The sequence below is a fragment of the Triturus cristatus genome, chromosome 11 (assembly GCF_964204655.1).
Source record: "Triturus cristatus chromosome 11, aTriCri1.1, whole genome shotgun sequence".
NCBI classification, from domain to species: domain Eukaryota; kingdom Metazoa; phylum Chordata; class Amphibia; order Caudata; family Salamandridae; genus Triturus; species Triturus cristatus.
The window spans coordinates 412,991,643-413,005,009 of NC_140594.1; the positions used below are offsets into that span (position 1 = coordinate 412,991,643).

Consider the following 13,367-nt stretch of genomic DNA (forward strand, 5'->3'; position numbering starts at 1 on the left):
GTGGTTTTGATTGAAAGTGCACAGGGTCCCTGCCAACCAGGTCCCTGTGCCACAGCTCCGTCTTTAAAACTGTACTGCGGTTGGCAACTTCAGACCCCCCCCCCCCGTAAGTCCCCAGTAAATGGTACCCCTGGTACCTAGGGCATTGGAACTGAAGTGGGACCCCAGTGACTCCTCACCAAGGACATTAAAACTGCCACCGCAGCCTGCTTGCCCTGGTGCAGGCCAAAACGACAAAGACTTTACACACCACCTGGGTGCCATGCCAAAGCAGCACTGCCTAATATATAGGTAAGTCACCACTCTAGCAAGCCCTAAGACGGGGTGCACTGTATCACAGGTGTGGGCATAGCTGCATGAGTAGATATACCCCGACAATATTTAAGTCTATGCTTAATATTGTAAGTGCCAGCGAAGCAATAGAGAGTACATGGTCTGGAAACTCGACAGCTTGATTTCCCCAGCACCATGATGGCTTCACTGAACCCAGGAGTGTTTGGCACAAACAGCTCCTCTCAAACCCACACGGACGCCAGTATTGGATTTATTAAAACATGTACTCCGAGGGAACTTCGGAGGTGCCCACTGACAACCTACCAACCCTGTTGTGGTCTCTAACTGGCTTTAGGCAGCCTGCCACCACCAGACAGGTTTCTGGACCCATGAGGCCAGAAACAAAGCCCACCCTTAGCGGAGGTGTCACACCGCCTCCCCCAGGATGAGCACAGTGCTCAAGAGGGAAGCTCGAAAGGCTTTGCACCTTAGTAAGGAGACCACAGCCTCTGCTGCTAGCAGCAGATGGCAGTCTCCAATTCGAACTCCCACTTTTGCAGGAGAGCCGGTGGGAAAGCAAAGTGGAAACAAAAATAATAATATTAATTAAGTGTGCCCCCCTTCGCCAATTCCACCCCTCAGGTGCTGAAGGGGAAGTGAAGCATATTTTTCAGTGCCCTTTAAAATAGTGATACTTATCCAATCAGGGCTAGGGCCCTCTTCCACACTAAGGTGTCATAGCTAGAGTATGTAAACAATCTAGGTAAGGGACACATTGGTCCCTACCAGTCACTCCACTGTAATGCCCCTAAATCGATTATTTAGGTGGCACCCCAGACCCTGAAATAAGATTCCAGACGATCTTCCACAACTGATCTGCGTGTATCTAAGTACAGCCGGAGGTCTCCGTTAACATCAAAAAGAGACACAGCGAAATCTACGAGGGGGTGCATCTGAAAGTCGCCTTCCACAAGAGAAGGTCGGGGCATTTGGCGAGTCAATCCCCATGGCACTGTCCCACAAAAAGTTAACACTGCACCAGCTCCATGTGCTGGTAGGCCAGCTCAACTTTGCCCTCAGAATCATTCCCATGGCTTGCCCCTTCTCTAGATCCAGATCTATGGCAGGTTTAACAAAAAAACACCATCACATGTAATTGCCTGCCCAGGTTAAGGACGATTTATAGATCTGGTGCAGTTTCCTGAATCAATTTAACTGTTTAATAGCCTGACCAGCCCCCGCCCATTTCCAATCAAGCACTGGGTTTGTACACAGATGCAGCAGGAAGCGTAAGGTTTGGGGTGTGATCAAAGGTGCCAAATGGTGTCAGGCAACTGGCCTTGTGCTTGGGATCAGGACGACACAATAAAAATGTAAATTTAAAAAAAACGTTGCTTTCCTAGAGCTTCTCCTCATTGTTGTAGCGGTCTCCATTTGGTAAGAGGATTTCAGGGATAGGAGTGTTATAATGTGGTCAGATAATATGTTGAGGTTGAAGCCGTGAACAGGTAAAGAGCATCTTGCAGGCTACTCCTGACGCACTTGGATCTCCTCTGCTTGAAACCGAATGTGTTATTTAAAGTCAGTAATGTCCCCGGCATTCACAACACCACTGCTAATGCTTTGTTTTGCTCCAAGTTGTAGGAGTTTCAGAATTTCCACCTGCGAAGGAAAAGATGACTGAGTTCCCCGAGGATCTGTAGAGGATCAGTGCCCTTTCTTGCCTAATTTAGTAGCGGCTTGCTTGGTGCAGCTTACAAGGGTGGCCTATGAGTGAGCTTTTCGGTCTTACAGTGTCTCCTTGCACACATATTCACATTGGAGACAATAATCACATTTGTCCTGTGTTCTCGGTTATCTCCTTATGCGTCTTCTTGCAGGAGTTGTGTATTCAGGGCAGGCCGATTTTATACACTCGGGCCAACGTATCAGCTGCAAAATTTCTTCTCAAAGCTCAGAGGGGTGAAGGACATTGGCAGTAATTTCTAGGTCAGGAAAGCATTGGCTGGCTAGGCCAGGCTGAGTTCAGAGTCGAAGGACAGTAGGAAGCTACTATCCGTTCACAAACTCACAGCCATCGTAGATGCTTTGGTCAGGGTATGCACTTCGCCTCATGAGGTCGACCTCTTTTCTCTGTGGCCTTCAGGGTCAATGGATTACTGGACAACTCCCAGCAGGATGAAGTTAGCTGCCTTCAGTCGATGCCCATATTTCCCATGATAGACTGTTCATCACGCTTAGGAGGTCCAAAACTGACCAGTTAGCAAGAGGTCCCTACATTGAACTTCAGACAGCTGACGGTTCCAACATTTGTCCATTTGCCTGGATTAAAACCTACCTGACTTTGCTCCCGAGGCTGGGGAACCCCACTTTATTTATTTATGCATGCAAAGCGTGGCTGCCCGTCATGCTACCAAGTCTCAGCAGTCTTTGCTTCTGTCTTCAGAGAGATTTGAGTTGAGCCATACAGTTACTCTACCCATCCATTCATAATAGAGGCTGTGACCTTTGCGCTGGGAACACGACGTCAAGCAAATTGGGCGGTGGTCCTCCACATGTTTCAAATGCTAGATCACCCTGAACTGTTTTTATAGCTAAGCCTTCCAAGATCGTACGAGTCCTCAGTCAGTCCTTCGCAAGGCACACGGAATACTGGTTGCAACAGCTCCATAAGCTGAAACCACCAGTTTTGAGGAATGTCTTTTTCAGATGGTGCAGAGTGGGAGATTTCTGGATCCCGTAGCTACGAAAGATGGTGGAGGACGCAAAAGGCTTTAAGGGCCTTCAGTTACTGGCCCAGATTGTCCTGCGCTTGGGTGGTAATAACCTGGTAAAGGTGGGATGGAAGGAAGTGAGGTCATCCACTGTTAAGGAGTTTGCTTTGTTGGGTTGGTCATTCCCTAATGCTTTCATCGCATGGTGCAACATGATACGCAATCGCAGCTGGGACGAGGGCACTAAATCAAGGACCATCAATTTATTTGTGCAGCGACTTATACAGAATTGGCCAATCTGTGTCCGGAACTTGGTAGTCTGAGGAATATTCCTCAAACTCATTAGGGGTGGCGGATGTTCCATCGTGACGGGAGTTACGCCTTCCTGCCTTGGGGGGGGGGGGTGATCTTTTTAATCGAGACTATTTGGTCATTTAAGTCTGTTTTTGGTGGGGAGGAAGAAGGACTTCACTGCCCTGGTCACCCTCGTGGCAGATTAGCACCTAGCAACACACACTCCTCACAGAGAAAGAAAGTCTTTCTAAACCAAATAACTCTTAGAACTGCACTGAGGGGGATAAACGGCAACCCTTAGGTCTGCAAGGAACATCCACACCGGCTTACAGCTATGGTCTCGTCTCCGCCAATGCGGAGCAAGGGGCTTTAGCCCCTGTGCTCATAGCCTGCCCATTTTGATGGCTTGGTGTGCAGTGGAAGTGGGGCCACCGCAGGTGGTCCATAGCGCAAGGGGTTGGGAACACAGCCCAGGGATATAGATGGTTTCAACTGTGTGGTCTAGGTAAGCGTGCAGGAGGTTAGGATATTTCAGCACTGTGTGCTGTGAGCACCAGGAAATGGCTCATTTGTAAATAGATGGATCAATCATTGCCGTTTGCACAATTTTTCTTACAACTATTTGGTATCATTTGCACATTTTCTTGTATGCCGGTCAACAATCCTTATGGTACTCAAAATAGTTTGCATTTCTGTTTAAAGTTTATGAGCGTCACGTTTCCGTGAATTGTGTATAACGCATGACTTTTTTTGGATTAGACTGAGTTGGAGCGGTGTGTGGTGAAACCTGGGGGTCTCCGGTGACTATCACTCACACTGCCTCTGCTAGCCCACGAGCGCGATGCGTTTGTTCCCTGCCCCGGATAGAGTAGCAGCATCGCACTGCATTTGGTCCACCTCGATGGTGTTTTTCCCGCGCTTTTGAATCGGTGGCCGGGAAGCGTGACATTAGCTACCTCCTGTCAGCAGGCTGAGCCTCAGACTGACGCCGCGTTCGTTACACTGCTGCAGGCAGTGCATGTTGCTGTCCGTCGTCATTGAAGCCACACAATCTAGACCCGAACCAAACCAGAAGCAAAGTATAAATTAAACAAAATCCTTCAGAGTTAGTGTGTGTATAGCTGGGTTTCTTGTCTGATTATTATTCTCGTGCCCGTAGCCGGTGCTCCCTCCCCCATGGTGCTCTAAATGCAACTTGTCACGGAAACTACAAAAATAGCAGCGATGTCTTAAGGATTCGCAATCACTTAATTCTTGCACCCATGTGGAAACTAATAGACAAATCTCGGGAACAAAATATAGTCATATCGGTAAATTATGTCAAATAACGACTCAGTATTGACAGGTTGGAGAGTGGATTGAACGGGGGAACGCCTAGAAACTTTCAGGTTTTGCTTTGGTACATACACAGCACCCAGTGGAAGGGGCAGAAACCCTTTTCTGCCTGCGGCTTCAGCTCTGAAATAAATTTAAAGTGGCATGCCTGTGCAACTTTAAATTTTTTTTAACATGTTGTTTAAAGACGAATTACTATTTTTGGAATCTTGGGTGATGACTAATAGGCGTCTGTTCAGTATAACGTTGCTTGTGATGGTTTCTTATGTAAGGGTGCCCAGTGAAAACACTGACTCGACTTTTGCCCAAGTATTGAAGCTTCGAAATATAGCAGAGCCGCTGGATAAGGGTTGTTGTAACTCATTGGAAATACTACAAGAGGAAACGAGGGAAAGCTACAGTGTACAAATCCACGAAAAAACACGGCAAGATTAAACACCCACTATCTAATGGGTCATAGTTAATATATGTTGCTAATATGGAAAAATTATTTAAAGGGATGGTTGCCCTCACCCACCAACATGGTGCCATTCTCCATCATAGGGCTACTCCTCACACCTGGTAACTGGTGCTCAAGTAAAAGCCAAAAATGCCTTGGGATCAAGTTCATTCTATACAAAAAATGTCGAAGGTGTGGACTACAACACTGTCAAACCCCTGGGACAAACACGTCCTTTTCTTAGGTTGTTCTCTTCAAAAGCACCTATCTTCGCTAAGAGAGAAAACAGTATATATAGCCCGGGGTTGCCCCCGATAAATGGTCCAAGACTTAGTCCCCCTGGCATACATACCGGGGCGAGATATGTACCCCTCTCCGTGTAGCTGATGAGGACGATCCCCCATCCCCGTGACTTCCAATATAATTGAATTGCTGCAATAGCTTCAAATTTCCCAACAATCACGCTGGCATATAATGAATGGGAAAATTCATTATTTGAGAAGTAGAGCATGAAGGGGCTTAAGGGGCAGCGGGAACGAATAGCAGTGTGGATTGTTAGGGTTACTTGAAAGACAATATGTTGCAAAATAAACAGTTTTAAGGGGGGGGGGGGGGGAGAAGAGAGAGAGAGAATTTGTACCCAACTATTTACTAGAGAATATTTTTAGGGGGGGGGGGGTTGTTAACGCCCCAAACACCCCCCCTGAAGCAAATCCTTGAGCACAGTGAGAAATATTCTACCCCCCTACTTTTCTATGTGTGTGAAGATGGCATGTTTCTCTGCGCCCTTTCTCCAGTTGAGTGATGGCCAGAACCATGCGAGAATGAGCACTGCTGGAAAAATATCCCTTTGAGGTAGTGGGAGACCAAATCTACATAATGTGGCAAAATGATGTAGTTTATAGCACGTTTAACCAAATATATGTGCAGGCATTGAGTGTATTCTGCCACTGTGGATCCCATGCACCCATGTCAAGAATTTCCCTGTTTCTGTGTGTCTAAAAGGGACACCAAGTGACTGAACACAAGGACTATTTAAACTTGTTTAATAAAATTGGGAAGCCTAGGATCTCACAAGGAGAGCTTTAATATATTACATCATTATCACTAGATTTACATCTCCTAAAAATAATAATTTTTAAACAACCTTTCCCCACCTCCAATGTCCTAACAACACTGTTCCGTCATGAGTGAAACAAGAGATGTTAGTTTATCATGTGCAATGTACATCTGGCCAATACTGTACTTGTAGTAACATAATATATTACACCATACATAAGTGAGACTATTCTAGGCCACGCATCCTAAACTGGATTTCTTCAAGCTGGCTTCAGAGAGTTGATTCTCGATTGACATGAGAGACAGTGCGATCAAGCCTTTGCATTGGATCAAACAATTTGGTCAAGTATGGGAGTTTTGCTTTGAAGCTAGTTTTCCTGGTTATAAATCGTGCTATTTCTCCAGTGGATTAATATCTCCTTTTCTGGTACTTTAGCATGGAATGAAAAATGCTTTGTGTTCCAACTATTTATTGACCTATTTTTTGGGACATACTGTTCAATAAACAGAAATATCACATGTTCAAACGTCTTGTTGAGATCAGTTCCCTTGTCAAGTAGATAATTACAGACACTAGACCTACAGGTCTGACGTGATTTTTAAGATGTTTCAAAGCCTGGGGAGGATGAGGGGTTTATTTTATTTGGGAGTTTTGTTAAGCGCCGCTTGTCAGTATGCTGTATCCTCTGTATGCATGGGGCAGGGAAGCTGGAGGGTCCAGTCCTGAGGGAAAAGGAACTCAACAGCCATTAACGGGATTGTGTCTGCTGCTACATTTCCTCATTCAAAACATCAAGGTGCGTAAAAGCCTACGTTCATTAAATCAATGTCCTCAAACCTGTAATATCAAGGCAACAGCTGGTATTACTTGTCTGACAGGTAGGACAGCTTGGTTGGGTGAAGGGGGCATTGGAGTAGCCGGATGGACACAGAGCACTCCTTACGCCAGGTCGAACAATTAGGTTTTTCAGGACATTCTTGATTTAGGAAAGTATTTTTCAAGTCTGTCTTGGATCTGCAGAAAGAGAATTCCCGGGAAGTAACCCAGGATGTGAAAGAATCTTCCATCGATAGTCTATTTTTGTGCAACAAAATGAGCCTGCCCTGTTTAGAGTTACACTAGTTAGCTCTCTCTCTAAAGTTATTTTAGCAGAAGTTAGTTAAGACATTATAGCTGCAATATTGGAACCACGTAGAACAAGGAAAAAGAAATGTGCAATTAAGAGATTATTTAGACATCAAATGGGTCGTCCAAACTCTGGCAATATCGAAGAAAAACTGATATTGACGTTTATGAGCCGAAGCCAAACCGTGTTAATATTTTTCTGGTGGTAGCTAAAAGAATAGGCATGCAAAATGGGGTAATAATGCACACACAAAAGACACATAAATCGTTTGCTATTAATCACTCGGGTTTATATGAGACTTCCAAAACCGGTTTGTGTAGGAAGGAACCTGCCTGCAGGACAAATATTTTGTTTTGAGTATTTTGGGGTCTCACTGAAACATACTGGGCACATTCAAGGGTGTCCGGGATTGCCTCGGTAGGAGCAGGCGTGCTGGTCTGACTGGCTTCAGTCGTGAAAGAGCCCCTGTAACAGCCAGAATACCACCACTCCCTTCATAACACATACCTCCACCAGGAACAACACAAACCGAAATCCACCAACACCACATAGGTATATTTAAAGGGATGTTTCACGCTCTAGCACAACACCATAGTCTGAGTTAATTATGCCCCAAGACGGACATATACCCAAACTGGGAAAGATCTCCGGATCCAGACACACCCGAAACCACACTACAACCAAATGCACAAAGTATTAACCACCATCAAACTACGGATAATCCCACTCAAAACACAGACGAGGCTGTGGTCTGTGATGGAATTGTCAAGAAAAGGGCGCCACGGTCTCCACCCCCGCAGTGCTGCAAAGGCATACTATGACAGTAGAGCGCTATACAAATTTGTGTTACAAAACATATAACATATTCCTGGTTAATGCTTGGTCGCCGTTGGACCTTGGCAGAAGTGTCTCTCTTTCCTGTTTGCGACTGGTTACTGTTATGCTGATCTTGTGTGGGATTTTCACAGATACTAAAACTGCACCATCCACAATATGATGCAAATACGGTATAGATTGCAAAATACGTCCTTACCATACGAAGGCTGCCAACTCCTTCACACCACACACCCAGATAAACTATCCACCAAACACAGGTTGTAAAAATGTCTATTATCCAACAACAGCGATTCCAATTGCTCCCAAGACCTAGGTGCCAAGTACCGCCCTTGCCACACCAGGCTTCACAACTATCCCCGCATCCTACATTAGTCTTTAAACAACGCCTCTGTAACAGGTTACAGACTGCCCACGTGTCCCAAATCCTAGCCACGAACTAGCCCCCTTTACTTCTGGCAAGCTGAAATGTGTTGCTTAAAGCTGCAAAGCGCCCCTTAGTAACAAAGCAAACTATAGTAACACAGGTTGAAAACTGCTTCCTAGACAGACAGCAAGCTTGTCTTGTCCTCGGACTCCAGACTGCCTCCCTGCAATGCAACCTTGCCCAGGGGAGGGGATGTGGTCCGTCGGCTTAAACTGCCGACTTTGGTGCTGGAAACCAGAGTTCGAGCCTCGAGGTCGCGTCCACATCCTGTGATTCTGTGCAAATATCTTAATCTCCCCGTGCCTGAATGTGTAATGTAAATACGGTGCTCATGTAAAGCGCTCCAATACCTTCGGGTCGAGTTCGCGCGATATAAATATGCAACAAAAAAAATAAGTTATCCAGTGCAAATCGCCCCCCGTCCCACACACGGTGCGGACTATCCACCTGCACATAACATACCCAGTCTCACATTTACTGCACCGGCCGCACAGCACCTCTCCCCTGCCATCCTTCCCTAGAGCTGCACAAAGTCCCAAGAAGGCTGTGCACTGCTCCCTCGCCGCAGTCTGAAGCCACCCCGCAAGCAAACTGCCCCCTCCTCTCGCCAGGGAACAAGCTGCCTCTGTTCCGACATACGAGTGCAAACAGCCACCTTGTCCCACACGGAGTAAAAACTCCTCCCTGCTCCCAAAGCTGCAGACAGTATCAAAGGCTGTAAACAGTCCTGTCAAACTGCACAGCCCTCTAACACTTGACAGAGTGGAAACTGCTCTATCCACCGCAAACAACCGCCACCACGGAAGGCTGCCCCTCCCCCACCACAGCCGCAAACTGGACCCCACCAGGATGCACCCTGCCGCCCACCCAAGGCTGCACAGTGCATGCGCACGCATACATCTTACCTGGGTGCCGTTTTCGGGGGGACCTCCGGCCCCCGCCATCACCGGTGGCTTCCTTCTCTCTTGGGGCAGCTTCTACTGTTACTTCCCGAGTATAATTCGGCGGGTCGGCCCTCTTCACAGATGGGAAGGCGAAAGCCCTCCCCAAAGGCGGCACTAGGAAAGGGCGGGTGTCCGAAACTTGCCTAGGCCCTCCCACGGGACGTGGCTAACCACGGCTGGAGTGCATGGGACCGGCTCCTGGGAGGAACCAAACAAGACCTGGGAGGGGCTGAGGAACCGAAGCAAACCTGTTTTTCGGGCGGGACTAACTGGGTGCGAGGAAGCCTAGAAGGATGGCCTCAGGGGTCCCGTGCAGATCCGGGGCATGGCCGCAAGCAGCTGCGGGGCAGCGCATAAAAACACATCTGCACGCGCCGTCCTTCAGTGCATCAATCTGGGCGACAGACCTCAGAGTCGATAAATATCTCCCTAACCACGTGTTTTTTCGGTGAAAACGAAAATGTCATCAAATCGCCAATATTTTCAGAGAACGAAGTGTGAGATATTTTTTAGAAGCGACTCTCCGAAGCTTTTACAATTTTAAAAGACAGTTCCCATACTTTTTGTTAAAAAACTAACATTACGGAATGGTGAGCGCCGACATTGAGGTGCCTTTGGCTGAAAAGGAAAAGGGGTTCATCTGCACAGCTGAAAAAGAAACGAATCTCCATGGTGCAGGCTACCTGAAAGAAATGTAAATACGTGCTATACATCCTACAACAAAGCTGTCCGGACCGGGTGGAGATACTATCCGCAGCGTCGGACCGCGGGGGTCTGCCTGTTAGCGGCGCACACCTTTGACTGCACGTGTTGGCCCGGGGTTAGTTTTGCCAAGTCCACAGGGATGTGCCGCCTGTACACCTTATATCTCGGCCCCGTCTCTCGTCCGCTAGCTCGCGCCGCTGTCTTCCAAGAGCATAGCGTGCTTCTCTTTGAGCGGAAGCAAAACACCCACGTAGAATGCGCTGTGAAATACTTATTTTCCTTCAGTTCCGAGGGACGGAGAGTTATCTCCCCCAGTTTCCCGCCTGGTGTGTAGAGAGCCTCTGAGTGTTGCAGCCAAGGAAGAGAGTGTGACCAGAGTGTGTATACACAAACTGCACAAACCTACTGCCTTCTCATAGTAAAACTACCCACCCACCTCCTGACTCCTGGCATGGTGCAAAAGAACGATGGATTTAACCCAGATCTCTTGACTGGGGGTGAATGTATGATTTATTCTGCATTCCTTCTATCATTTGTTTGCGTAGCACTTTTGTCCCTAAATGGGATGGGTATGCCCAGACGTGGGTCCCTTGCTCACTGTGCCACTGGATTCAAGATAGCCTGGCTGATGAAGGGTAATACCCAGAAACCAGTCCCAGGATGCTTGTTTCCAGTACAGAGAGGACCTGGCCTGGCAGTTCGGTCTGGACTGTTCCCATGAGGCACAGGGTCAAGATTGATTTGCATATGTCTGGGTCTAAACTGGGGTGGCATGGTGAGCAAAAAAACAATGGATTTAACCCAGATCTCTTGACTGGGGGGGAATGTATGATTTATTCAGCATTGCGTCTATAATTTGCGTAGCACTTTTCGCCTTAAGTGGGATGGGTATGCCCAGACGTGGGTCCCTTGCTCTCTGTGCCACTGGATTCAAGCCAACCTGGCTGATGAAGGCTAATACCCAGAAACCGGTTCCAGGATGCTTGTTTCCGTGGACCTGGCTTGGCAGTTCGGTCTAGACTGTTCCCATGAGGCACATGGTCAAGACTGATTTGTATAAGGCTGGGTCTAAACTGGGGTGACATGGTGAGCAAAAGAGTAACAGATTAGGATGAATGTATGATTTATTCAGCATTCCGTCCAACCCCTAAGTGGGATGGGTATGCCCAGAAGTCCCTTGTTCACTGTGCCACTGGATTCAAGCTAGCCTGGCTGATGAAGAGTAATAACCACTAAAAAAGGGGACCCCTAAGTCAATGGAGGTAGAGCAGCAGGGGATAAATCACAAGTAAATACAAAACGATCTGCTATACCTATAATCTTTTAAATGTTGCATCTAAGTCAATTTTTGAAAAGAGAAGAACCACTCTATCTAGACCATGCATAAATCATGATGCAAAAACAATTAAAGATGTTTATCTTTTTTTTATTTTGTTTTGATTTTCGAATTAATTGAAAAAAACTTACTTAATAAGTGTGCAAATTAATATTGCGAAGACAATTTAACGAACAAAGGACAAAATGGTCCTACAAAACAATAATGCCCATGGAAAGCCTAAGATATAAAATTGTTCAGTACTCTCATTCATACTCAATCACACCATAATCACATATAAAACATACATCCTAAGGGGTAAAAAAGTGAACAATTTAGAGGCCCAATGTGGTAGGCTAGTCTTATAAGGCGTGAAAACACACAAATAGTAAATTAAACATGAATATTTATACAATCAAAAGTATCCAAAAATGGAAAGTAATGAATCTGTGTGAAGAACTATTCAGTTCAAGACGCCGACGCGCGTTTCGGTGTGACACCCCCTTTCCTGGGGTAACACCTTCTTCAGGGCATGAAATTATTCAAATGCGGTTTCCATGGGACCTATCAGGTAATAGACACAGAATATGAACATAGTATACAAATTTTGAATTGTTACATTAAATGATTTAACATTTTCAGCACTAAGACATATCAATCATCAAATTGGATAGGCACTGGTCTAGGCAATTGAGTGGTTGAGAACAGGATACATGGTTTGTATTAGAACGTTGCACACATCAAACAGATAAGTGAAAAAAATGAAAGATAGAACATATGAAGAGGGGTTTGTAAAAGAAACAATAAGAAGACAGTTTATGACAGGAGCCCAAGAGTTGTTAAGGGTTGTTGCTAACATTCCTATTTCTAAAAGCAAAAAGATGACTCAGAAATAAGGTACAAATACATGCTCACCAATAAACACAGGGAAAATGTCCTCAGGTTCAGTAAGACAAGTTCAGAATTTCTTGCAGGGGACGTGAATAGCAATAGAATAACGCTTGTCCTCTAAGGGAGTTATTGAATCTAAGAACAAGTATGGGAGGAGATTTTGGTTTAGTTGTGGAGACTATAATAAACGGATACTGTATAACATAAGCCACAAAAATAGGTTGGATCTACCTGGGATCAGTGCGTCACAAAGTATCTTTAGTGAGTGCTTCCAGACAGGTAAGTTGAAATTCTGAATCTAGAAAGAGAAGTACAGACACTGTCGTAGAGTCGTTCTGAAAAAGACTCCCGATAGCGAACAACAAACTTAATTGTTGGGGTGAGCTACCTACTTGATGATAAAAGGAAAGAACTTGATTCCGCTGCTTGGGCCAGACGTAAGGGCGACTTCGAAGTAGTGGGGTGGATGATGAGTGATATGGAAATTCCTTAAGATCTGGGAGTCAAAAAAACAATTGGTGTTAGAAAGAAATAGAAGAGAAAAAAGGAGAAAAACGTGGGTTTATAGACACCTCTACTAGCACAGTGTCGCCGGTTTTAGTATATCGCTCACCATAGGGAAATATCCAGACTGGATAGTTTGAAAGGAAAAACCACGTAACTCGAATTGAATATGTGGATTGGACAATAACGCGGGTTTGCCGCGAAATCTAAAAATAAACAAAGACAAAAGGTGTTGGCGTTTGCGGAAAGCGCGGGGGATTTAAAAGGGCTTCAACTTGCCTAGTTGCTCCAATTTTTAAAGGCGCTTACTGTGAAACACCCGTCTAAGCTCACTCGAGCCGAGCAGACAATGGAAGGCGCTCCTTCCTCAAGGGGGTCTTTCTATACGGAAGAGGCCACGTAGCTCTGATTAGACAGGTGGGTTAGGCAAAAACGTGGGCTTACTGCGAGTTCTAAACAAAAACGGAAAACAGATGCTGTTAGCGCTCACGGAGAGTGCAGGGGAT

General features: G+C 46.0%; 1 protein-coding gene across 3 annotated transcripts in view; it reads right to left on the bottom strand.

The window, feature by feature from the left end:
- The window catches only part of LOC146784338 (uncharacterized), a 62,091-nt gene extending 52,503 nt beyond the window's left edge, over nucleotides 1-9,588 (bottom strand). Inside the window, exon 1 of one of the 3 annotated variants that reach the window (XM_085636101.1) lies at nucleotides 9,408-9,588. In XM_085636101.1, coding sequence (XP_085492227.1) covers nucleotides 9,408-9,446 — 39 coding nt within the window. In that variant the 5' untranslated portion in view covers nucleotides 9,447-9,588. Of the gene's footprint in view, nucleotides 1-8,964; nucleotides 9,166-9,407 lie in introns of those variants that run through there. The other 2 variants (XM_085636102.1, XM_085636103.1) reach the window with 2 other exon arrangements.
- Between the last annotated feature and the right edge of the window lie 3,779 nt (nucleotides 9,589-13,367).